General features: G+C 36.6%; 1 protein-coding gene across 1 annotated transcript; it reads right to left on the reverse strand.

Moving 5' to 3' along the window:
* Positions 1-175: 175 nt before the first annotated feature.
* On the reverse strand, positions 176-4,625 carry LOC146164652 (uncharacterized). The gene is made up of 4 exons (XM_083382974.1): positions 4,484-4,625; positions 1,763-1,882; positions 1,117-1,218; positions 176-384 (listed from the first exon to the last, which is right to left on the reverse strand). Exons 1-4 carry the CDS (start codon positions 4,545-4,547, stop codon positions 281-283), a joined length of 390 nt encoding a protein of 129 aa, XP_083239100.1. The 5' UTR covers positions 4,548-4,625; the 3' UTR covers positions 176-280.
* Between the last annotated feature and the right edge of the window lie 20,331 nt (positions 4,626-24,956).

A 24,956-nucleotide genomic window follows, 5' to 3' on the forward strand; every position in this document is an offset into this window, starting at 1 on the left:
GAAATAATTTGAAAATATAGCCTAGTTTGTTTAATTGTTTATTTTTACTTATGTTGCTGGTTCGAGGCGTATGTTTCAAGCCACGTAAAATTCGGTTGCATATAGCCTATACCTATATATACATATAGGCGGGCCTACGTTTTTTTTTTCATTAGACTTTATTTGTTTTGTCTCATTTTTTATTCGTTGCAAACTCTTTTTAAATTCTATTAGGACTTTCGTAATACATCGGCAACAGAAAAGCTTAGGCTACGTAAAAGTGTCGAACATTAACGGCTATTCACATCACAGAACATAAAAGTGCGATCAGCGTAGTAAGCGACAGTATCACGACAGATCTTTGCTTGAGGTGACTAGTTGCATGAGACGATCCGTTGCACAGATCTAAAAGAGAAGGTAAAATTAGTTAATTGATTAGCAATTACCTTATGTTGGTGGCAGTGTCGTGTCGAAACGATTCAAAAATAACTGTAATCACAATATATCAGTGGTAAAACAATATTGGATAAAAAACCCAATATATTGGTGGTAAACGACCATAAGAGAATCGGAACCTTGTCAACATTGGATTTAATTGTTTAATTTTACTTGCTTCATTTTTCTTATTTCGTTTCTGACCTACACCTTTACATTTCACTCTTAATCACTCACTGTTTTGCAGTTTTGTTTAATCCCCGATGGAGCATTACAAAGTTTCAAGCTCAAACTGATATAAGCAAACAGGGCAGTTTGTGTTTGGCGTGGTGTGGTACCGTCGTTTTTTACCAGCAAGCGAGCTATAGAGTTCGCGCTAACGTCGTTTGAATACGAAAGAGTTTAGGCTTTGGCGTTTGCGCCAAGCGGCCTTTCTCGCAATAACGTTTCTGAATTGCAGTTGTGTAGGCTACAGTGTTCGTGACACAAGTTTCGCGACAGGCCTTAAAGCAGAAACCGGCGTAAAAAGATTTAAAAAATGAAATATAAATACGATGGAATATTCTTAGTGTCATCAGCCATATGTTCTTGTCATAAAATAATGGTTGTTTTAAACGTAAAATGTTTCATAAAGAGTAGCGTTAAGCGACAGCTTAAAGTATAAAATCGTCATGTCTCATATAAGTTTTATAGCTTACCAACCTTTAAAACATTCCTTATAGCACTCTTTTATATTGTTCTGTTCTGTGCACCCAACTTTTACTGTATGGTCCGTGCAAAATCGCATCAATGATACCGTGTCATCTAAAAAATTGATAAATATTAGATTACCGAACAAGACATTGTATACATCGGGGTTCTGGAGTCACTAAACTACGGCCCGCGGGCTAGATCAGTCCCTCGGCAAGTAGGCTACAGTTGAAATGTTGCCAAATGCAACTCAAAACTAAATTTTAATGAACTGCACGACAGTTTATTAAGGCCAATACAGTTATTATTGCATGTAGTGATTTATATTTTGTTCGTATAGGCTACCAATAATTAATTTAGTTTATACAGTTCGACAATTTTTTATCCAGCCCGCGATCGTAATTTCTTACACTTATGTGGCCCTTGATAATCATGACTTACAGTAATCAGGCCCTTTAAAAGAAAGTTTGGTAACCCCTGGAGTATAGATAATGGTGAATTCTTAACTGTTTCCATCCTGTTAGCGTTATACATGTTTCCATTATAAAATCCTATATCAAAGTTCAATACATTGGGTATAGCATTATACACTTTCAGTAGTTCTCATTCAGGGTTGTATTCCAATTGCAATTTTATTGACACGGCTTTAATGACTTACTTCCGACGTAGGCCGTGTGTACGAGGCATCTAGAGCATTCAATAACTTTCGTTGTCTTATCTGTTTCGATGCAGTTTTTGTCCGTACTATCCATACAATCGTAGCACTTTACCGCACCGCCTGTCAATCAAACAAAATTGTGAAAATTTAAAATAAATACCATGCCAATATCTGGCCCCAAATCGCCCTGTTTGTATCTTCGCGAGGACCAAAAAACGTAAAGACCCAGTAATTTATTGTCTGTTATTGTTAGAAGCTTGACAAAACTGTATAGAATTCTGTTTTACTCTACTTTTTTACTCGTTTACTAGTCACATTAATATAGTCCAGGAGTTTATAAACTGGGGTTGGCGCACCCGCTGTGTTTTATTAGATTGAAAAAGTTTAAATATGTATATTGTGTTGTGTATTGCACTTTGCCTGAGCGTATGAGGTAAATACTTTAAGAGTTAGACTACGCCACACGTAACTTTAGGTTCATTAAAAGTGTAGCTAAAAATAGTTCAAAATGTAGACCAAGTAGGCCATACGACGATTTTATGTAAATAGTGGCAGGTGCAAATACAAGCAGGCAGGAAATGATTCATGTTGAGGAATAGGGAAATGGATGCAGCGAGAAAGAGTCTGTTGAAAGCCAAATCAGCAGTCGTTTTAGATGGGAAAAGCGTTGAACCCTTTCCCAAGTTGGCATACCGGATAGTCCCAGGATATTAAAATGCTACCGTGGGGACACATGTAATCCAACCATGGGGGACACATAGCACCAGCCTAACTGACTTTGCCACTGAATAGATTGTGTCAACACTAGTGTCAGTAGGTCTACGTAGTTGAAAAGAAACCCCTTAAAAACATCAAATCGAGTGATTTCCTCGACATTATTATTCATCATTTCTTGAGGCGCATAGGATTTTCGCTAAACTCGGTAAACTTCATGAACTATGAATTTACGTGAAAATATACTGATGTGCCCTTCTAAAAATGTTTAAATTTCCATTCTAATCGCTTTAAAATTGCTAATTGTTTCGGTTTCCCAAGGTGAGGACCCCTTCAAAACAAACCCAAAGTAAAAAATAATTATAAGCTATTTTGTTTCCATAAAATAATCTTGAATAACATTAAAACTAAGGTTAGTGTTACTCTGTAACCAACGTTACCGACCGTTGATAAACATTGTAACTGGGTTCATTAGGGTCGACATCCTGTTTATTTCCCGCTAATCCTTTACAAATAAATTAGTAGGCCTACAAACTCCATAATGGCGTGATAGCATGATAGCACTAATTAATTAGTGTCATGTCAAATGAATATGACATGTAACCTGCGGTAAAACGTATGATTATATAATTTACATTTTAAAACCAGCACCAAAATATATTTTATTTCCAGTGTGGGTAAACATGTTTGTGGTAAATATTTCCCTAACGAAAACATACTAAAGAAGACATTAATGTGACTTCATTACAACGCTAAAATACAAGTAAAACATATGACAATTTGTAACACCAAAACCAATCAATGCGATACCAATCAAAAATACCTTAAACAAAGGTTGGATTACCGTTTTGGGCGATAGAACCTTTTATTTTATTAATAATAAGTTCATACTGCAGTATAATTTTATCGTTTGATCGATAGCTGTCAGACTGGGCAGATAAGCTATGAGTTTCCTAAATCCTGTCCAGTTTGAACGTCGGAACGCCGCACAACATTTGTTGACGATAAGCGAGTTGTGCCAACACTGCTGTACACGACTCTTTAATCCCGCAAAAGGGATTTCCGTTTATACCGGCCAGGGCTAAATTACGGTTAAATATATCGCCAAAGGCTTTGAAATTTAATAGCGCAGCACAATACCTAATATAACTTTGTGTTTTAGTTAAACTCTGGACGTCTTGAAGAGGGAAATTAATGCATTTCTTACTTAACTTTACCACAACATTTTGCAAAATATTTTTTTTCATAAGTTTAAAATATATTGCAACGCATGATGAAGTTTATTCATACGTTCCAAAAACAGTTTGAAAATAAGTTGTTAACAATAATGCGTTAAAAAGATCGTTTACAAATAAATGGGGATTTTCAGTACAGCATCACAATAAAACTTAATGTAGGTTACTTTGACCTTTCCAACTAATCTGCAATACGTTGAAAATATCATTTTCGGTTTAAATCTTGGTTATAGTATATTACTATAGTAGCGTAGTATTTACTACCATAGTGGCTAAAGTATATGTTAAATTTTGATCCTCATATATATTATTTTACAGATGTAAACAAAAATATTTTGTTTTACACTCTCAGGGTGACACATATGTCATTAATTTTAGTTTAAAGCGAAAACAGGCAAAACTTTTTAAGAAAGATAAACAACGCTTTAGTAAAACAGAGAAACCAAACTTATCATTTCTTTTGGAAGAAAAACGATTGCAACGCGTTATCTAACCCTGCGTACCTAAGCGACTGCCTGAGGATAAACAAACGAACGAACACCTTTTAACAGACGCTTTTTCATTAGATGCACGAATCCACAATACGATTTAACATAGCGTCGCCCCTTCCTGTGCAAAAGCCTGGTCATTCCCCAGAAGTTAAAAACTAAAATAAAAAACTGGTCTTACGTGGAAATTCTTCATACTCGAACCCAAACGTAAGCCGCGTTTTACCAGTAACGCGTTTCAACTTTGAACTAAAAGGCGAATAGATTTCCAAACCGGGTCGTACCTGTTTCGATGCACCAAAGCACAATAAGAAGCGAGCAGGCGAGAATTGAACAGCGCGACTTCATTGCTTTTCTTGGTAGAACGGCGTTGCTTCTCGTTCGACGGTCGACGGCAGTCTGTCATTTCAGGCAGCCCTGGCGCGGGTCACATTCATTCCGCAAAGGACAGGAAGCAATTGCAACAACTCGGCTGGTGTTAAGCGCGGTGTGTCGTTTACCTCGTGAAAATTTTCTTTTACCTCTCGGTCGCGCCGGGTTAGTGCTGCGGCCAATTGCCGGTGCACCTTAAATAGGAGCAACGCACGTGTAGCCGCAACCGAACGGATGGAGCTGGAGGGGGACCAGGGGCGGATCTGGGTAAGGTCATGTAGACATGCCCCCAAACTGTTTTTCTCCTATTTTAACTACGTGAATGCAATTTTTTTCGCGCTCGCGCAAGTTTGTTATATGCTTTTTGTTTAATTATAATGTATTACTAAGCCTATTTTGTAAGGTGGATTTAGTCTTAAGGCTTCGTGCGTCTTCGCGCACATTAAAAGAATAAAGTTTGGGCAAGTTTATGCGAATCGATAACGTCTTTATTATGACGCTTTTGTATTAAAAGTAACTCCTCTACAACCTTAAATTCGAACAAAATATACGAACCGTGTGCTGTTGTTAAGGTTACTTATTCATGACGTCACGTTAGACTAAACTTTATAACGATAAGTCTGAAAAGTAATATTTCTCCCAAACGAAAATCCTGAACCCCGCTCCAGTTAGGACTATATTTCTTTGAGAAAATCCGTCTAGCGTTTCATCATGTTTTATTCCAATACCGAGTTCCGATATTATGCGCAGAAAATACGGAGATCCGTTACCGCAAGAGTTACTGCTGTGAAACAAGAAATATATTGACAAAACTGAAACAAGCGAACACATTGTTTTATTGGGCCAAATTTTGTTTCAGCACAAGGAATTTACTGTTTTCTAAAAAATGCATTTAAAAGTAAAATACATGAAGTTCGTATCGATACGTCTTAATCAAGATGATTAGCTTCGAAATATCATGTTAAATTACAAATCCGTGCATAGTATATCCCAACAAAAAAGATTTCACAACTAGGTAATTTTTTGCCACCCAAAACTACTTCACAGATCCCCTAGGTGTCAGTCGACCATACTATGTGAACCAACAGTGACTTTATCAAAGCTTAACAAGTAGAACGTTTCTTGCAACCTCGAGGTTGGTTGGACTTTGGCCTGAGCTTTTTTTTTCTACCGGAACCAAATGAACGGTCTAGCAGGCGTCCGACGAACGGCGTTCGCCAAAGGTCGGCCGACGTTTCGACTCCGGTCTGACGCCGAACGTACGCCTGTATTTTTCGCGAAGTTCGCCAGAAGGTGACGCGAAAAGGCTTTCGGCGCCACCGAGCCGATGGTTGGGAGTCTCAACCCACAAAACTGCTGGCTTTGTGGCGTCAATTGTGCCGTCAATCGGTTAATCGGCGCCGTAAATAAGTTTCTTTAGGCTGAAGCTAACTTTTACTTTTCAACAAGTGTATATTTTAAAGCGCTTCCAAAAGACTTTCAAGAAGTTTATTTTTAGGTGGTGGTAACCCAAGTAGTTATTCAGTTACAATTCCTTCTGGCCATTGCTCGTATTATTATGTGGAACTGCCAACCCACTAGCAAAACTAAACTTTTAAAACAAATATAAAAGTTTTTTTGCATTCCAATTGTCTACTAAAACGAAATCTGTTTTTTTACAAAGTTTTTGTACAAGAACGTAAAATCGATATACGAATTGCCTTTTAATACACTAATTTATTGAAATACGTTTTCTATAAAAGTGCTGGACCCATGTGGAATATTACTGTGCATTGCCTCGGTGGCCCGTCTGAGCGTTGTCAATTGGTCTGAATATCTGGATATTTTATAATATGATTATTGCCAATTGGCCGCGACGATTGGCCGACCGGTGCCCGCCTGGACGGGAAACGACTTTTCAGGCTTATCAAACCCCAATTGCATGAAAACCTGCCATTAACCATCCCCGAAAACCCTTTTCCGCGCAGTTCATCAAAAAATTTAATCGAGAGCGCAAAAGAACTTGGTCCTGATCATTGTCGTTCTTGCAAACGCGAAACCGGCACTACGCATGTTGGCGCGACAGCACGCAGGCGCCTGCCTATTGGTCTTTTGACACGGTTTTCTTTTCGGTGACGCGAAATTACTACTTCGATCGCGTTTACAGATCTCAAGCCAGGAATTGTAGTCGGGACGTTTTTTTCTGACTAGCATTTTTTTTTCTCTTTTTTAATTAAACGAATAGAACTTCAAGGCGTTAAACCAGGACGGCCTTTTATTTGACAGAATATGCCTGTTAGGTCCCAGCAGCGTGAGTGGCATTTTCAAACTAAAGTATCGGTATATATTGTTATGCTGTACAAACCTTATCACCAGCTGAAAATTCTAAATAAATATGGAAAAGTGAGGTATCCTAAATCAGGGGCGGATCCAGAAAGACACCAGGCCATGACCCATCCAAAAATTGATTATGACTTATTTGCAGTAAAATCAGCAAAATCAATATAAGTGTTTATATATGTCAGTATTCCTTTCAGTCAAAAGGTGCCGTGCGTCCCATGGCACCCTCTAAAATAGCAGTTTGGCATCTTCAAATTATAAAGGCGTTTTCCGTTTTTTCAACATATAGACCTATTATAACGGCCATTTTTAAGACTACAAACTTTCAATAAGGGGCGTTTTAAAACTCGAATTTAAACAGATGAATAGAGTAGTAATATTTATCTCACTTTCCGAAAGTTTTTTCCCAACTTGCGCTGTTAAGCATCACGCCATGAATCCAGTAGTAAAGTTTTTTGCGTTTAGTTATTGCAGAGTCTTACATATTGCCGCCTTGAGCGGCCATTTGATTTTACTCTTAAAATTGAATATACTTTATTGCGCGATGAACGATAGAACCAAAAACAACGATAAAAATGTGAAACGTGACGTTTTTCTTCCATGACTGGGTTGTTCCCCGTTGTGAATGTTGCAGAGATCTGCGACAGAAAACGTTTATTTTTTATGTTGTAACTTAAGTATTAATAAAAAGTGTTGGTATCTACCAGGCTAAAGAAGGTTCTTTCACGATGCAAAAATATTTGCCAAATTGAAAACAAAAATGTAAATTTATATTATATATTCTTCTTTATATGAGCTGCAGCCGTGTGCTTTTTACGCCTAAGCAACCCGGAAATACCGTGCAAAATAATTTTGAGTTTATTCCTTAGTATTTTAACAAAATGTTTGTTTCAAACAGGTTTGCTGATTTATCATAAGCTTAGTTCATTCAGCGGGTCGTATTTAGCAAATGGGACGATAATGCGTCATAAATAAAGAGGTATATCAAAATAATCAGGATGCAACCATATCAACCTGCATTAAGCAAGTGGATAAAAAGAATACTTTTTTCCTAATGATTATAAGATGCATCTGGTATGTGTTTAAAAGCAGGAACTGTTGTCTTAAACTGATGAAATGGAATTCTGACATATCTTACTTACCAAAAAACACAAAGGATATCAAGAAGATCCATAACAACTTTATTCTTTAACTATTTAAGTTACAGTTCTTTTTTTTTAGTTTCTTTCCTAAATGGAACCCTTTTAGACCACATCCGACGTTAATTATTATCCCTTGGATTAGTACAAACCTCGAGTGCAAAACGTTATGCACGTCCTCATGTGCAGCGAACCGGAACATCCAGATTGCGTGAAGTTCTTACAGCGTCTCTCTAGCGTCATCGTGCGGAAATGACCTGTAATTACCGAAATCACAAGTTAGTTCCAGATGCATATTCGCGTGCTAACGTTTGTAGAAAATACATTTCTCCACAATTTTTAAAACAATTCACTTGGTCCCGAAATCGAGTTGCCAATCACCGATAAGCGTTAAGGTTACTGCGTGAACATCTGACAAGAATATTCTCTGTAAAGCTTAATGCAATACTAGAAGTCGCACTGACTAATGATAATGGCTTTGTATCATTTGAACAATGCTCCGCAACCTTTTGTCACTTTTCGCAAACCAACATGGTTTACATTTTCCGGCGGAGCATCTAAAAAATTAAACCTAAACAACGACAAAATTGACTTATATCCAATGCAGCCAAACGCGAAGGGACTGCATATGGTGATATGCACGAAAAGAAAAATCAAATTGACCTATATACATACCATGATATTACTATGGTACCATGGTACTTCCAAATATTTTACAAAAACCGTTATTACGGCCCTCCTGAAAAGCCTCAAGCCGATTGAAGTCCATAGGCCTTAGTTAACCCATTACTACAACAAATCAGAGGATGTATTTGCACTTTAAAGTTAAAATTGTCTTTCGAACTCTAGTAAAGGTAATGCATAATTACACTGCAAACATTTATTTTCCAACTTTTACTAATATGCAAAAACTTTGCCATTTATTTTGAAAGTTTCTGCGAAGCAATACCGTCCTATATTTAAGGAAAACATGATAAAGGTTATGCGCTTGGGGAATCGATTGTTTTATCGTTTGCGCTAACTTTAATCTTTTTGTGAATTGTACAACTTTTGTTCTTGAACTTTCCACATGTTTTCTTAGGCAGTCGTAAACTTTTGTGAATGTTTAGGAGTACAGACTAAAAAGAGTCTTACTCAGGGATGTCAATCTAAAAAACAACTTGCCATCTTACCGACTAGGTCCGTTGTTTCAATAACTGCACACTGTTCCCCTTCTTGGCAAACTTGTGTCGCACTTGTGACGTTCGGGCCAACGCAAGGTGGGTACGGGTACTTGCTCGGTATCATTTTGCATCGAAAACAACGCAAAGATGTACCTGTAGAATAAGATTTCCGATTATTATGTATTTCTAATATTTCCAGGTAACAAATATTGCAGTCTGGCCAATTTAACTATTTTTTTATTTCTGTCAAACATTTTTGTTTTGTTTTTATACCAAACTATATTTTTTTTATATTTTGGTTAAGTCTATTTGAACATTTTAAATCACTTCTTTAGCCTAATTGTCAAAACTTTAAACGTATTTTTATTTTTTTCAGTTGCAAATACAAAGTGGTGTGTTTCATTTCCAAGATGGTGTAGTATAGGTACTACCACCTTAATTAACATTGTGTCACTTTATGTATATTTCAACAAATACAACTTAGCCAAACTTTAAAACAATTTTGGCCGGTATACGTTAGTTAACGCTCCCGCTAGAAATACATGTGATTCCTAGGTAAGTAGAGTGACTATATTACCCCAACAGTTAATTAGAGCAACCTTGAAAATCTCACCCAACCACCTTGATAGCCGTAATGGCTGTAATACCCCCAACCCAGGTCGTCGACAAGTATAGTTTTACTGTTCACACAACACTCTGTGCTACAAAGTAGAAACGTTTTAAATGATACATCCGTTAAATTTCGGCTGTGAAACGTAATAAGGTTTTACGCCTAATAAATAGAGAAAGGGGCGACACTTGCTTGCCATCATTTCAGTAGCATATTGCAATGTATAAACGTTAGGTATTTAGCAGAATATGGATAGTTAACCACTGTCACACGGGTCATGCGGCGAAAAATCACACATTTTCACCGACCTAATTGCCATTTGAAACAACTAAATTCAACAAAATATTTCAGCAAATGTTTCAACAATTAGCTCTGCTGTTGAAAAACGCGTTGGTAGTATAGCCAAATCTTTGCATAGTAAAAGTGTACGACGGTTTATTGTGTTTTTGGTATTAAGGTATATTTCGCCAAAAAGCTGAGACCCATGCAACAAACGTAATCAATCCCTACAGCACATGACGTTTTGATATAGCATCCAGATTTTTAGACAATAAAGTCTGGACACGCAAGCTTAAATCAATTATTCACAAACTACTGAACTAATGTCCCTGGATTTCTAATTGGTTTTTGCGTGGTTCCGCGACACGAGTTTGCTTTTACCCGATTAATATAAGAAACAAGCGGGTTTCGTTGAAAAAACGGGGAATAATAAATTAAAAGCAGCACATGTGACTTAAAGTCTTAAAGACTGTTTCTAAAATATTTGCAAATGTAAACAAAAATAAATAAATATTTTTCACAAATTGGTCAAGGTTCAAGTGGTATAGCGAAACATCTTTAACAAAAAACTTATTAAAATTAATTACGCCAAATCATCTCAATTTTTAGCTCGCTGTTTCTAACCAATAAACTTGTGCCCTAAAATCTTTTAGCACACAGGTTGTACTTACTTGATCCGGTGAACGCCACCATTAAGACGACAAAAATAAGCCCACTCATTCTCGATGGTTGGATTATAACATCTGAAAAATTCTCTTTCCTTTGCTTAATCTGTCGTAATTTCGAATTCTTCAAAATCTAAATTCTTCCAGCAAGCAGACCTTAAAAAATATCACCAAATATCATCTCCGTAAACCAGTACACAAGTATGCACATTTATTGTCCCAGCATAACGCATCGCACTTTTTCGCGTGTTCAGCATAAACGTCGTTTTTTCCGCAGTATTTAATTGATCTCTCGAAACTCTCGCCCGGGCTTTATTATGCTTGCACTGATACGACGTATCGATGAGGCAAATTCTTTTCCACCTACGTGCGGCATGAAATCGATTTGCAAAATATCAAGTCAACCGGCAAATTGGATATCAGCCAGTGAAATCGATCGCTTGCATCGATGTGTGTATTTAGCAGAGATTGTTCTCACTTATGTTATAGCTATGTGCGTATATTATTTACCATCGTGCAACATTGTTTCATAATTGTGAACGTGTGTGCGCTATTGACGTGTTTGGCTTATTTTGAAAGATACCGGACCAAAATTGCAAACATCTGTAGTCGAAATATGGTTTGCGTTTTATTTAAAGGGCCGCAGAGAGTAGACCACTAACTTCGTGTTAATTTTGCGCGAATTTTAACTTTTTTATGCCTTGTGGTTTATCTTTCTATACGATTATGTGACTAAACCTGTACCAAACACTGTACAATGTACATGTAACCTTCAAATGCGTATGGAAGTCAGGGAAATACTGAAGTATCTGCTGTCATAATTGTTGAATCTGGGTTTTAATTTGGAGACCATCCTACTCTAAAAAATGGAAGCCTTGGCGATAGTTATGCGTTCGCTGCAAACTACTATTTATGGTGATAAAATCATTACTATTTTTGCCGAGCAAGTTTAGATAAATTTTAACAGGATACATAGAATTTAAATAGTTCACTGAAAAATTGTAGATTATGTAAAAACAATTCAGTTTAATTATCCCATAAGAAAACATCAAATAAAGCATAGGACAAAAATGTGTTTTGTTCAGTTATGGATCAAGCAATTCTACTTGTTTATCCTTGAACTTTTTGAATATCCTAGTATAGACAATCAAAACGTTGCAATGTAGGTACTTCAAGATGTCCATCAAAAAACAAACTATTAAAAAATAACATAACTGCTAAATTGTAGGGTTAAATAAATTCGACCGACTGGTATAGACGCCAAAACTGCACTAAAAAAAACCAAAATGCAATGTTTGTGGGACAATAGTTAGATAACTTTGAAACGACATTCTGCGACAAAAAACGAGGCCACAAAATTTCACCAGTATTTTTTTGTTATCCTGTAGTTCCGATGAAGGCGATTTGTACCAATGTTAAAACGTGATAAAGCATCGATTTTAATATATTGGACACAGGCGAGGTTTGACAGATGACCGGTATATTAAAATAAAATATGAAGGTCATATTTGTTGAAACACGACTAGGAACATTTTCAGAATCGATCACCGTAGTATATACAAACACAATTCATCTCGTAGCTAAACAAAGTTTTTTTTTTAATTGTTTGCAGCACTGGTTACTTGAACAAATTATTAGCCTACGTTTGATTAGGCTACTAAAAGCGTTTATCAGCTATCTGGTTCCATAGAGGTACGCCTTGCTGGAATTCGCAAACAAAACATGATCATTAAATCTCGCTAATTGCCTGCAGCATCCATGCAAAACACAACAAAATTAAAGACAGATTAGGCGGTATGTAAACACGATTTTTAGAAGACGCAACTAACTAGAAACGGCGTTGCACTGGCACTTGTCGAAGGTCATGCGGAAGGTCTATATTTTTAGGACACCTCTCAGCGATAATCGGTACGACTGCACCGGGCAATGGGCATTAAGGGAATTGCTTCATATAGGGAAATTACCCGCAGTATAACCTTTTAAGATTTCGCAGATGGACACGTGCGCGAGCAGAACGTGACACTTAATCAGATAAATACGCTAAAGGAGGCTATTTATTTGGTTATTTTCACTTTTTCGCCTTTTCGTGGCTGCTTTAAACAATAGTGAGCATTAATCATTCCAACCGTGTTTTCGTGGCGTTTCCACACGATGTGCAATTTTATCGTAAAAATGATTTTAGCCCTTGGAAAATAAAACGCCCTCATGCAGCACACAACCTTCGCAAGTTTGAGGTAACGGCTGACGCATATGTCTCCAGATTGCGTTCTCGTTTGACTTACCTGCGAGAGTAATTAGCTTGCGCTTATCTTCAATAAAATTGATGGATTGGCCCGGCCTTGTCTTTGGACGTGATTGAAGACTTTGCCGCATCGATCAAAGTCCAATACTAGTGGTTATTGCAAAACGTGAAACGTACACGAACGCAATGTATTTACAAACGCAGCCAGATCAGCATACAGATGAATTCTCTCAAATTATCTATATATTATCGAAAATCGATTGATCCGATATGTCATGCGGATTATACAACGTAGGCTACATGTGTCCTACATTAAACTCAAAGTCGTTATTGCAGCATCGCAAAAAAAAGGTCGTTTTGAATTGCCAACCGAAAGTGTTGGACTGTCACCACGCAAACGTTTAAATGCATATAGTGCACATTTCGAGTAAAAACATGACTGGAAGTGAAAGACAGTTTTCTTATTATGGCTATTTTAAACATTTCTTTTTAGTCGTAGGACTAAATATTTGTAGTGCAATGTTGTACTACATTTATATAAGGATCGAATCTGAAAGCGAAGAAAATACCGATAGCGTAACCATACAACGGCTAATTTGATATTACACGTAATATTTGGTGGTCCATTGTTTTTATTTTACACTGCAGTAATTTGACGAAAACTGCTCGAATAAACGTAGAGTGTATGGACTATGTTTTTAAGGCACTTATAGTTATGTGCTTCTATGTGGGCATGCATAGTATACGCATATGTATAACGTATAAAAATGTTACTTGTTATTTCACCCTGTACAATGAAGTAACATGGGTGATCCTAAAACAACATTTGCGTGACAGAGTCGCTTTGAATATTAATAATACATGGCTAACAATATTTTTAATAATACATGGCTATATATGTTCGGCATAACGGGGAAGCTGATAAATAAAAACAATTTTGACAAAAACAACCATAGTGTCCCCTTAGAGGTATATATCGTTTTGTTGCCAACGCAATGCAATGAAAGAACACTTAAATCTTTAAAACCTAAAATAACTGTTTTTGATATATGTTCAGACCGACCGTTGCGAACCATTGATTTGGAAAACAAACAACTTTGGAGACGGGGATGTGAGCATTTTGTGCACAATGTGGGCGAAAATGTGCCCGCGAAAAATATTTTTTAAAAGCCCAAAGATGTGCGCACATTTTTCAGTATATGCGCTGTTTTTTCCTTACTCTTCTCCTCTAACACTTCTCTTCAAACTTTGTTCTACTAACTCTTCCACTGACTTTCCCTCTCATTCTTCTTCCAACTATTCCTCCACCTCTTCCACTAATTCTTTCTCCACCTCTTCCATCAACTCTGACCCCGACTCTTTTACCAACGTTACGCCTGCCTCATTATCGACCGAGGGTTAAGCTTCCTACAATATCTTCATATATATTTGTTAACGAGCTCTCTCGAGAACAGCGGGTTTCTTTAAATTAATTGCTTTCTGACGTCTATTAACACGTGACTGTGTACGTTATCACCGAAAAATAATATACCTCCCTACCCTAAACAATAATCCTGAACTCGCCCCTGGCAGTAAGGGGTAAAATAGGAAAAACTATTAAAAAAAGTCCAGAATTGGTTAGCTTACATTTATTACAAACAAATTTCACTTGTAAAATCAGTAAACAAATAAAAAATGATCGCTCGACGGACATTCTTTACTCTCCCTACGATGTTTACAGAAAGCGAAAACATAAGTAATAATAAAGTGTGTTAAGTATGTTTACTATTTTACCTTGCATCATATGTGAAACCATCTTGTTCCATTCAGGTTGCGTAACATGAGATTACAAAATAATTTAAGGTATCTCGATTTTTCTAACTATACAGGTAGTCTGGTTAGGAAACAAGGTTCGACATTTTACAGTTAAAAGGGTCACAAGTTTTCTTTGATTTCAGCTTTCCAATAGCGAAAAAGGAGCACACAGACGAAAGTTTCGGGGCAATCGGTGAAAAACAAACTCAATTTGATGAAATTTACAGAAAATCATATTCTCAAGATTTTAAAGTATAGCTACTCTCATCCAATAAATGTTAATGTGACAACGGACTGTGTGTACGCCGAAGTAATTAAGGGGAAACCGTGGTGGATCTGGTAATAACTTCAGCAAGCCTATCTGCAGTTTTAGCGGTGCTCAGAGCAGGCTGCTGTGTAGGTGGAATCAGACCGCTGAATTTTCCAAAGTTGAGTTTGTATTCCCTACTTGGATCTGGAGCCTTGCAGTTACTTGAGTAACAGCAGTCGACTCTACAGTTTCTGCAAATTCCATATAACCGTGTAAGTTTAACCTCCGGTGTTCGTGCTTTTGAATTTTAGCTAATAACTTACCTCAAGATGTTTTCTCAAAGCGTACTGCTTATTTTTTTAGGATTTATAATGCCTAAACTGGTTGTTATAGAAGTAAATTTTGTAACTTTTAAAAATAATTAGTTTCCGAGACTTTTATCATTTCATTGCCTTATTGTAACCGTATAGGTATTTCCCCTGTTTGGATTGAGAATTACGTGTTTACAAATATGCTGCAGAAAGCGCTTCTTTGAAATTTAGAAATTTTTTTTTAAACTTAAAGTTTTTATTAAGTCTCAAAGCATGAATATTAAAGCGGAAAAGGGTTAAAGATCAAACCGTGGGCTCGTAAATGAACCCATTCAAATACCTTTACAAACAAGAACTAGCCACGTCTTCACGATTATTTCACAAAACAACTATTCTTTGTGTTTGTCGCACATTTAAACTTACCTCATGGTCATGTCGGAAATGCCAGCATCTGATGACATGCGTTGAAGGCCAGTCTGGATCGTTTCGCAATAACGTTTCTGGTTCACACATTCGTCCGCCACGACACATTGATATGTGGTTTGGTGAAAGCTAATCTCGCCGGCTGAAATTTGAAACAAAGTTTTTGGAAAAGGATTGCGTCACATAGTTTTCTTAGTTATGTTCGTAACTGGAGAAAACATAAAATTATAAATGGTTAAATACATTATGAAAGTTACATACTCAATTACTCAAACGTGTATAACAACTGCGACTTAACCCATTTTAAGTTCATTTTAATTTCAATATGAGGTTGTCTGTACCAAGTGCCATGAATATAATAAATTTATGAACCGGTACAGTTTTCCTTACCGTACTTTACTTTTCCGACAAAATCTCCCTCCATAGATAAGCAAGCGGTTTGGCAGGGGACCTCGTGGACATTGTCGACCGCATAATTTTTGGCGCCGCTATTGCAAGACGTAACCCCGCCACTAGGCGGAACGAAAGGCAATTGAGTTGGGACGAACGCTCCCGACAAAGTGCTTTGAGTAAACTGGGGAATTGTTTCGGCAATGAGTGTGCTGGTTTCGGCGTAGCTGCTCGGATTTAGGTCCAATATGTAGGCCGTTGAAGGCAGTGGTGCGTTGCAGTTGTCAGTGCTGCAACAATCTTCTTGGCAGTTCCTGATAAGATTGAATTAGAAGCATAAAGTGTAAGAAGGTAAAACGAAATCAGTATAAGAGGGTCAAAAATGCTAAAAGTTATATTAGCGATAATTACAGTAATACGCTATATCCAGAACAAGTGTTTGATAATATCTTATCCAATAATTAAGTTAAAAAGATCAACCCTTTCGATTTGATGGTAACCGATAATTTGTGGGTATAATACTGCTACCATTATCTTGAGCTCAGCTAGACCTATAGTGATTTGCGACACTATTGTTGCTTATAATATAGATCCTAAATGAGATTTTATCGAAATATGGAAGTCATATAGGAACTTTTCATAACCTAACATGCTTTTACATATAACTATTTAAATCATCCAAACCCAAAAAAAATTAATATTTTTTATTCTACACTGCATAATACATTATGATTATCAGAATGATTTTATGCCGGCCGCACTTTTTATTATAAATATTTTAAATACCTTGCTTTGTGTATTTTATAAAGCCAGAATGTTAAAACTGTTTAACGGATATACTTTTTGAAGTATACTTCTGCTATTTAAGTCCATTTTCGCCCAAATCAATGTATATGCCTCAGCCGCATGCCCCACTGCCACTGCACACTACAAACCAGTTTTTATAAACAAAACTTGGATTGACAAACAGGTGCGTTTTGTCCAATAACACTGCTTAATACACATTTGCTGCGGTCGATTACATTGACAACTAATGACATCCATTTGTGCTTTTGCTTAAAATTCCGACGGTCAACTTACCTCACTGTGACGTGCAGACCTGCTGGAAAGGATGACTGAATACCGTCAATGATGGAACGCATGTTTTTGCACGTTTGGGACGAATCTCTATGCACACACTCGAGTGGCGTGGCACAGCTGAACGCAGTCTGGTGGAAACTGAACCAAGTCCCTAAAACAATTTTAAAACAAATTATTGGCAATTTAACCAGGGTTATCTATTTTACTGGGTTTCGCAAAATAGTCCGCTATTACGTTAAGTTTGTTAAAACTTTCAGCTGCCTTTAAGCCTAATGCTTGACCGTTGTTCATTCTTTCTCGTTTTCTGTTTTTGCATGCATTTGTTGTTGTAACATATAGCAAAGAGGACTTGTTTTTTGCAATAGTGTTTCATTGAAAACCAGTACACCATAAACCAACATATCAGTATAAAATTTTGAAACATTTTTATAAGACTTTAAAAATTATTCGTGCTTTTAAACTTATTGGTCGCGACCCTAAATTGATCGCCCACTGCAGTAGTGATTGGGCACGAGCAACATTTTGTTGTTTAATCAAGATGTTGTCGATCTACTAGACCTTTTTGGACTTGCAATTTCTGATCAAGCTTGATAATAAAATAGATTAATAATATAAATTAATTATAACTTGACCCTCAATTATGTTTTGAATAAAACACAAGCTTAACCCACCGCTGCCCATGGCATGCACTTCCATCTCCACTCTCTGGCATGACGTGGTGCAAGGTACGTCATAAACGGCGTCCTGGACGTAGTTTTTGCTACCAGCTTTGCAAATAAAACTGCCCGACGATGATGCAGGGCTGCTGCTGCTGCTAGGCGATAACATTGAGGTCGGGCTTGGCGTTGCTGGAATAGTAATCTTCGAATGCAGTTGGTAACTACCACTGGGTATGTTGCACAGCGACCTCCGGCAACATCTCGTACGGCATCTCCTTAAACGCGCGAGAAACAAGTGTGTTTTAACATCGCAAGTTAAACAAGGTGTTCTGTCACTACCCCTTGGGGGTAAATCTGTGTAAACATTCGGGTAAATTTGCAAAGCAACAGACTCCAACGTTTTACAATGTATTGCCTTTCCATTTATAACAGGGGCGTCCAACCTGCGGTCGGCGGACCACAAGCGGTCCGCTAAAGTCCGTGAAATGCCCGATAACTTGTAAGATTTGCATTCAGTACCATGCTAGAACTGCTAGTGGGACAGCAGCAACTTTTAGGGTTTTCTTTCAGTACTGTTTTATGTAAATTTGTGGAACAACAGATGTATGGGACCTTGAAAGGTTTTGTTATTTAGCCAGAAGACATTTAATTCTACAACATAGGCCTCAATTTATCTGAGAACTACTTATAGTCAAGTCAATACGATAATGTTTTTTACCACCACTGACTATGATAAGTAGGAGTAAATCAGAATCGATCTATGGCTATCCTATAGGTTTATGTGTAACAAAGCAGTTTTACGAGTAGGAATATAACACGTAACTATAAAACCTCGTAGACCAACTTATGAAACAGCAACATGACAAAGGATGGTATAAAATATATGTGGTCCGATTTCCTTCAGCTAGAATCTGTTGTTATAACTATATTAGTTGTATTGGCAAAAAAAAGCAAAAGCTATAAGCCTACTTTAAAAAAGCAAGCTATACTTTAATTTGGCGATGATTATAAAAAGACAAACATATAACCTGAAGATTTTCCGATTCTTTTTACCTTAAATGAAAGCGACAACGAATGCTTAATAATATATATTTTTATGCGTGTAAAGCACTTTAGTAACCTAAAAAACACTACCTAAAGCAGTGTTTGAAACTGATTGACAACTTTCAACTGTCTTTAGAACTTTAAATTGTGAAATTTATTTTAAGCGACTTTTCAGGCGAAACAACAGACGAAGCGTCATTTGCGAGCGGATCGTTATCTGCTGTTAACGTTATAAACATATTTGGTTTCTGACAGATATCTTTTTTATTTATTTTTTTATAAAGTTGCATTATTGTATGAATTAGAAGCATAGCACGTTTGTAATAATTGAATTATATAGCCAAGTTACAAAACTATGGCCCGCGTTTAATCAAAAAAGTTGAAGGCCTAAATGCCTTATAACAATTTGAAGAATCAACCATGAATATGTTTTTTTTTTTAGAGTTATACGGATATTAAAGACCGATGGACGGTTTACTGATATTATAGGCCAGATATATCCATATTGGTATAAAGTAATTATTTAAAAAAAAAATTATAATTTCCCCCTAGGGGGGTGCCAAGGATTTCTTAGGGGGGCGCGAACTCGACTTCAATATTTTAACTTTTTGCAGTGATTTTAATGGTTTCATTTGGGTTAGGCATAATTCCTACATACAAACTCTGTTTTTTGCCAACTTTAACATTAAAACTGCAAAAGTTTTCGCGCTGCGCGCGAATCTTCTAATACCCTTTTAGAAAATCTACGGTATCACCGCCCTATTAAATTAACTTGTAGATAAACGATAAAAGCTATCGCCCTTGATAAAATCAATGTGTCGAGCTCGCGTAATTTGTTGTGTGCCCAATGCGAAACGCCTCTTCGGTTGCAGTTTAGCCAATTCGACCAAATAAAACTCAAAATTTTTCGCGCTTCGCGCGACCAACGACACCCTACACTATTTTCCTGTTTTCTCAGTGATATTCAATTGCAAAATGTCGAAATATTTTCATAGGGGGGCGCAAGGCATGAGAAAATTACCAAAGGGGGGCGCGGCTGAAAAAAGGTTAAGAACCACTGGTTTAGAATAATGTAAAGGTAGTAGGCCAAATTGGATGGAATTTTTTTGCTTTTACAGCTGTTTTTTTGGCTTTCACAGCCGATTTGCAAAATTAACATATTTTTATCGAGTGAAAATATAATGCTTTTCATCGTCTGACATTAACCCTCGCGAATTTTTGCGTTGGGTGTAAATGTTGCGAACGGCATACCTGGCGCGCATCTTTTTGAACGGCAAGCTGCCTGCATTAGTTTTCATAAGTCGCCTAATCTGTTGGCATCGTTTTTTCCTGTTCTTGCACACATTGTTGTCGCCGTCGGCACACGTCAATTCGGTCTGAGCAAATCTCACTTTTTTACCTGCGACATTGTATAAAAATCTATTGAAAAAACAAACAAAATTGTTTTTTGCCAAGCGGAATACTTCACTGCAGTAGTTCCCAAATTTTTGGCTCGTGGCACACTTTTAACAGAACAACAATAGAGTAATTTTACAATCGCCCTTTACACATGACAAACTATAATTGTGTAAATGCCTCAATACGATTAATTTGTAATAGATGGTTCGTATTTAAGTCTAAAGTACTTGCGTGTGTGCCTATTGGTAATTGAAATAACTTATTTTCCAAAATTACAAAAAGTTTCGCGGCACACTTGACAATCCATCGTGACACACTAGCGTGCCACGGCACACAGTTTGGGAATCACTGCTTTACTGCGTAATGCGCATATACACCAATCAATAGCGCGTAATGCGTATAACGTTTTGCTAAGGTTTAACAAATCTTTTTGTACTTCTATAAATGTTTTCTAAAAGCATAAACGCACTAAGTTTAGCATATGAGTAAATAATGTGAGCTATATATAAATCAAGATCGAACAAGACACTTTGGCAGTATCAACTAAAAAGATTCAATGTAGTAGAGGATTTAAAAAAAGTTTCATAAAATTAATAGCTTCGTATTTGTTGTTGTTGTTGAGTCTTTTTTACTTTTGTTTTACTGCCCGTGAATATTATTATCCTAAAATTTTAGCTAAATTCTTTAAACGTAACATTAGTTGTATCACCTGCGCGTTTTGCTAACACCGTGTAGTGGCTCTTAACACAGGCAGTGTTACACTCAACCTGAGTAACCTCGTCCACAGCGAAGTTTTTCCTTCCAGAGTTGCACATCAGACCCATGGCGATTGCGGCGAAGCTGGCGAGGAGCAAACCTTTCAAGATCATCCCCATTTTGATGCTTGCTTTTAACAATTAGCTATAGACAAAAATTGTAAACAAGCTATAACGAAAAACAAAGATGAACAGCAAATTTTGCAAATCTTGTTGAAGATGCAAAAAGTGCTGTCCAACACACGTGTCATTTAAATCCGGCCTAAACTATAGTTGTTTGGTGGCGAAGTTCGCATAAAAGTAAGTATATGCCTATTTGTCTATCGAAGGCTACATATACACAGCAAATATATGTATAACCCATACCTATTTTATATATGGCAATGTTGAAGTCCTAATAGTTAAAAGGTGTGAGAGGTCATATTATACAAAAATCACGTTAACACGTTTTTTTATGTATTTCAAAGTTAGTTGTTTATCGTCAGGCAATTCGTCTACGAGCAAGCACTTATAACGCACAATACTGAATAAAGTAAGACTTTTAGCTAAACTTTTTTGTTCTACTTTTGTAAGCATTTCCGTCGAACTACAATCATAGATCTTTCTCAGTTAATATTTTCAGTGATTCGCGTTTATTTTATGACCGGTTGGTCAGAAGGCCAGCTTACATTGGCTTCCCGCAGTGCTAGCCACCCATTTTTGACGATTACAACCAGACCACCCCCGGTTTGACCTTTTCCGTTTGTACCATTTTTGCCCCTTTTCTGCTTGACTGACTAAGCGGTAAACAGCTTTTGCACTGCAAGGGGTTCACCATAAGATCGCGTGACAACAAAGAATGTGTTTGTTTCTTGTCGGATGACACCGAATTCGGCACTCAGCATTTTCGGTTTCGAAATGACTATAAGATTTGCAAACGACTATACCTCAAGTGTCCAACGCCACTTACGTTACCAAGGCATTACCTCTATGGCTACCGTTTTATCAAATTTTATGCATAAAATCCGAAAATAAATTAAAAAGAAATACAGTACATCAAATCTGAATAAAATTTATTTAGTTGCATGCGAACCCGTATTTTTTCTGGATAACAGTTTTAAAAGTTGCAAAACAATAAACAACAAACGTCTGTAAATTGTTTTGGTTATAGTTTATGGTTTAAAACGTTTGTGCCAAACTGCCCCCCAAAACCTGTTCATGCTTTCTTAGCACTCATGTATTCTGCTGTGAAGGCCGCAAACAACACTAATCTAATTGGTTGACCCACCATGATAGTTATTTTCGGCCCTTAATTACCAATAATGTGTTTAATTTGATTTTTTGCAAAATTTAGATTGTCGAAACCCTCACTTAAAATTAGCGATACGAGGTAATTTATATCTCTCGAAAAAACGTTAATGAATGCTGATTACCTAGATTGCCAATAACGAACGATTGAAAGGTAATCTTGAATTCCTCCACGAGTAGTAATGTCTCATTTGGGCTTGAGGGAATTAGTGCAAATTGAAATTTGGACTCTGTTTTAGAAGGTTTAAAAAACTGTGCAAAAAGGCGTACTTTTTATATGGGCCGAAAATTTATTTTCGGGACATATCTTGTTAATAATTGGTTTTATTTATATGGGCAGAAAATTAATTTTCGGGACATATCTTATTTTTGCCGCTATTCTTTTTTGGTTTCATATGGTTTGCTATTGTTTGCTATGTTCAAAGCAGAATATCGGCGACTCATTTATAATACTTGCTTTCAATGCGGCTTCAGCGTTTTTTCGGGCGACCAATTTTTTCGTGATAAGCTTCGCCTAATAATCAAGTGTCAATAGGATGTATTCACCGCTGCAAATTTAAATGCGAAATCTTGAGGCAGTGTACGCCTCTCTGTCGGCAGTTAGCACCTGTTGTGCATGTTGCTCCGACCAACATACCAACATCAGGCCTAAACAACTATAGTTTGCGTATTAGGCACATAAAAGTGTTTTTCATATTGTTTGAAACTACAGATTTAAAGTCTGTTATAACTGTGATTGCTCGGACCAAGCCATGGTAAAAATTTACCCAGGAAAAGTTGGCAAAAGTATAGCAAACCATGGACGTTAAACCATTTTAAGAGAATGATAATATTTGCTTTTTAAACATGTTAGCTGACCAAAGTGTAATAACATGCTTGTACGCATTATCTACTTAAATTGTATTTAAAAAAAACAAAAAAAAAAACACCAAGCCCTGAAAGTAACCCCCCTGACAAAATATACAACAACCACACCCCCGATTAGTTGGTTTTATTTCTAGTTATATGGGCCGACTTATTTTCGGGACATATCTTGTTTTTGCCGTTAAATGTTTCAGACCGATTTTTGTCCGAAGCTTTATAGAAAAAGTATACATCGTAGAATTCTTAAATTATCAAACCGACCGTAAAAACCAACACATATTCAGTAAAGGAAATTTATCACAACTTTTTCAATACGATCTTTTAGCATGTTTTGCCGCAAAAGGATGCTCTCATCTAGAAATTAATGAACTTAATGAAACCCGCGGGCGGCATAAGGCCCACCAAGCAATTTAACCCAGTCCGCTTCTGATTTCAATAAAACTTTTTTGCATTTACGTTTTATCTTAAATTACACTTGTACCATTAAATTACACTTGCATAACCTATCATCATTATTTATTCCTACACCAGCTTGGCAAATAAAGAAATATATTGCATTCTTTTTAAAAAAGTCACACTTTGTATTATATACACTGTCAGAACGGTGTTTAAATTTAAACACCAAAACGGTCTATACACGTTTAAATTCTAAACACTTAAACACCTAATTTAAACACCTTTGTGTTTAATTTGAATTTTGATGTTTAAATTCTAAACACCTGAACGATTTTATGCTAAACACCTGATATTTTGACGTGTTTAACAACGAATATTGGGAGATTTTAAGCACAATTAACGATTTTAAACATGTTGACGATTAAACACTTGATATTTTAACACGTTGATTGTTAGACGTGTTTAATTCGATGCATTCTTGCAAAGTTATAGCTTAAGCCATTTATGTTGATGTGATGGGATGTTGTTGAGAGAGGTATTGTTATTTTAAAGCACTGAGCGGTTGTTTTATGTACGATTGCGTCTATCGATTTCGTCAAATATTTAACAAGTTAGCATATATGGCCGTGACAGATCACAATAAACAAAATGACTTAAGTCATGGTTTCCTAACTTAAAATCTGTTCGGCCTATTTGGCATTATTTTATTTTTGTAAATGTGGAAATAATAAATATACGGGTTAGTGTGCTCAACGTGCCATTTAATCCAATATTTGTTTTCATTAATGTAGCTTGCCTATAGCTTTGTACCAAAGCACAAAGCGAGGCTGTGCGGTCTTGTGCCGCCATGACCTACTTAAATTGCGCCAGCAATAAAAAAACGCGCGATGAAAACAATCTACGGCACAGATTTATTCTAAGGAAAGCTGTATCGCAATAAAGCTTATATATTTTTCAAGATTAAATTGTTTGACCAAGCCTATCTGGTTTGACATATGACGAACAGTAAGTATTCTTTATTAAGTGTTTGATTTACGATATATTTTAACTAATTATAGTAATTATGTTTTGTTTCAATACAATTTTCTGCGTACATATAAATTTCATTCAATAAATAAATCATAAGGTATTTGAAATTGATTCGGTCCGCTGAACAACGCACTGGCGTGTGACGAACGCGGGATATTGGAACCTCAAACAGAGAAAATGCTTAGAACTTTTACAAGTTATACATTACTGTTAAAGCCGGTTTTGCGTATATTTGGCTTTCGAGTTACTAACATTTATGTTAAACAAATACTAATGTGTATAGTGGTG

The sequence above is a fragment of the Ascidiella aspersa genome, chromosome 2 (assembly GCF_963924565.1).
Source record: "Ascidiella aspersa chromosome 2, kaAscAspe10.2, whole genome shotgun sequence".
Lineage (NCBI taxonomy): Eukaryota > Metazoa > Chordata > Ascidiacea > Phlebobranchia > Ascidiidae > Ascidiella > Ascidiella aspersa.

What these genes read in the sequence shown, in the direction of transcription:
- LOC146164652 (XM_083382974.1), bottom strand. Translation starts at nt 4,547, where the DNA reads ATGAAGTCGCGCTGTTCAATTCTCGCCTGCTCGCTTCTTATTGTGCTT. An exon ending in ACACACGGCCTACGTCGGAA is followed by an intron (nt 1,219 to 1,762) that starts GTAAGTCATTAA and finishes TCAATTTTTTAG; the next exon opens with ATGACACGGTATCATTGATG. An exon ending in CTATAAGGAATGTTTTAAAG is followed by an intron (nt 385 to 1,116) that starts GTTGGTAAGCTA and finishes CTTCTCTTTTAG; the next exon opens with ATCTGTGCAACGGATCGTCT.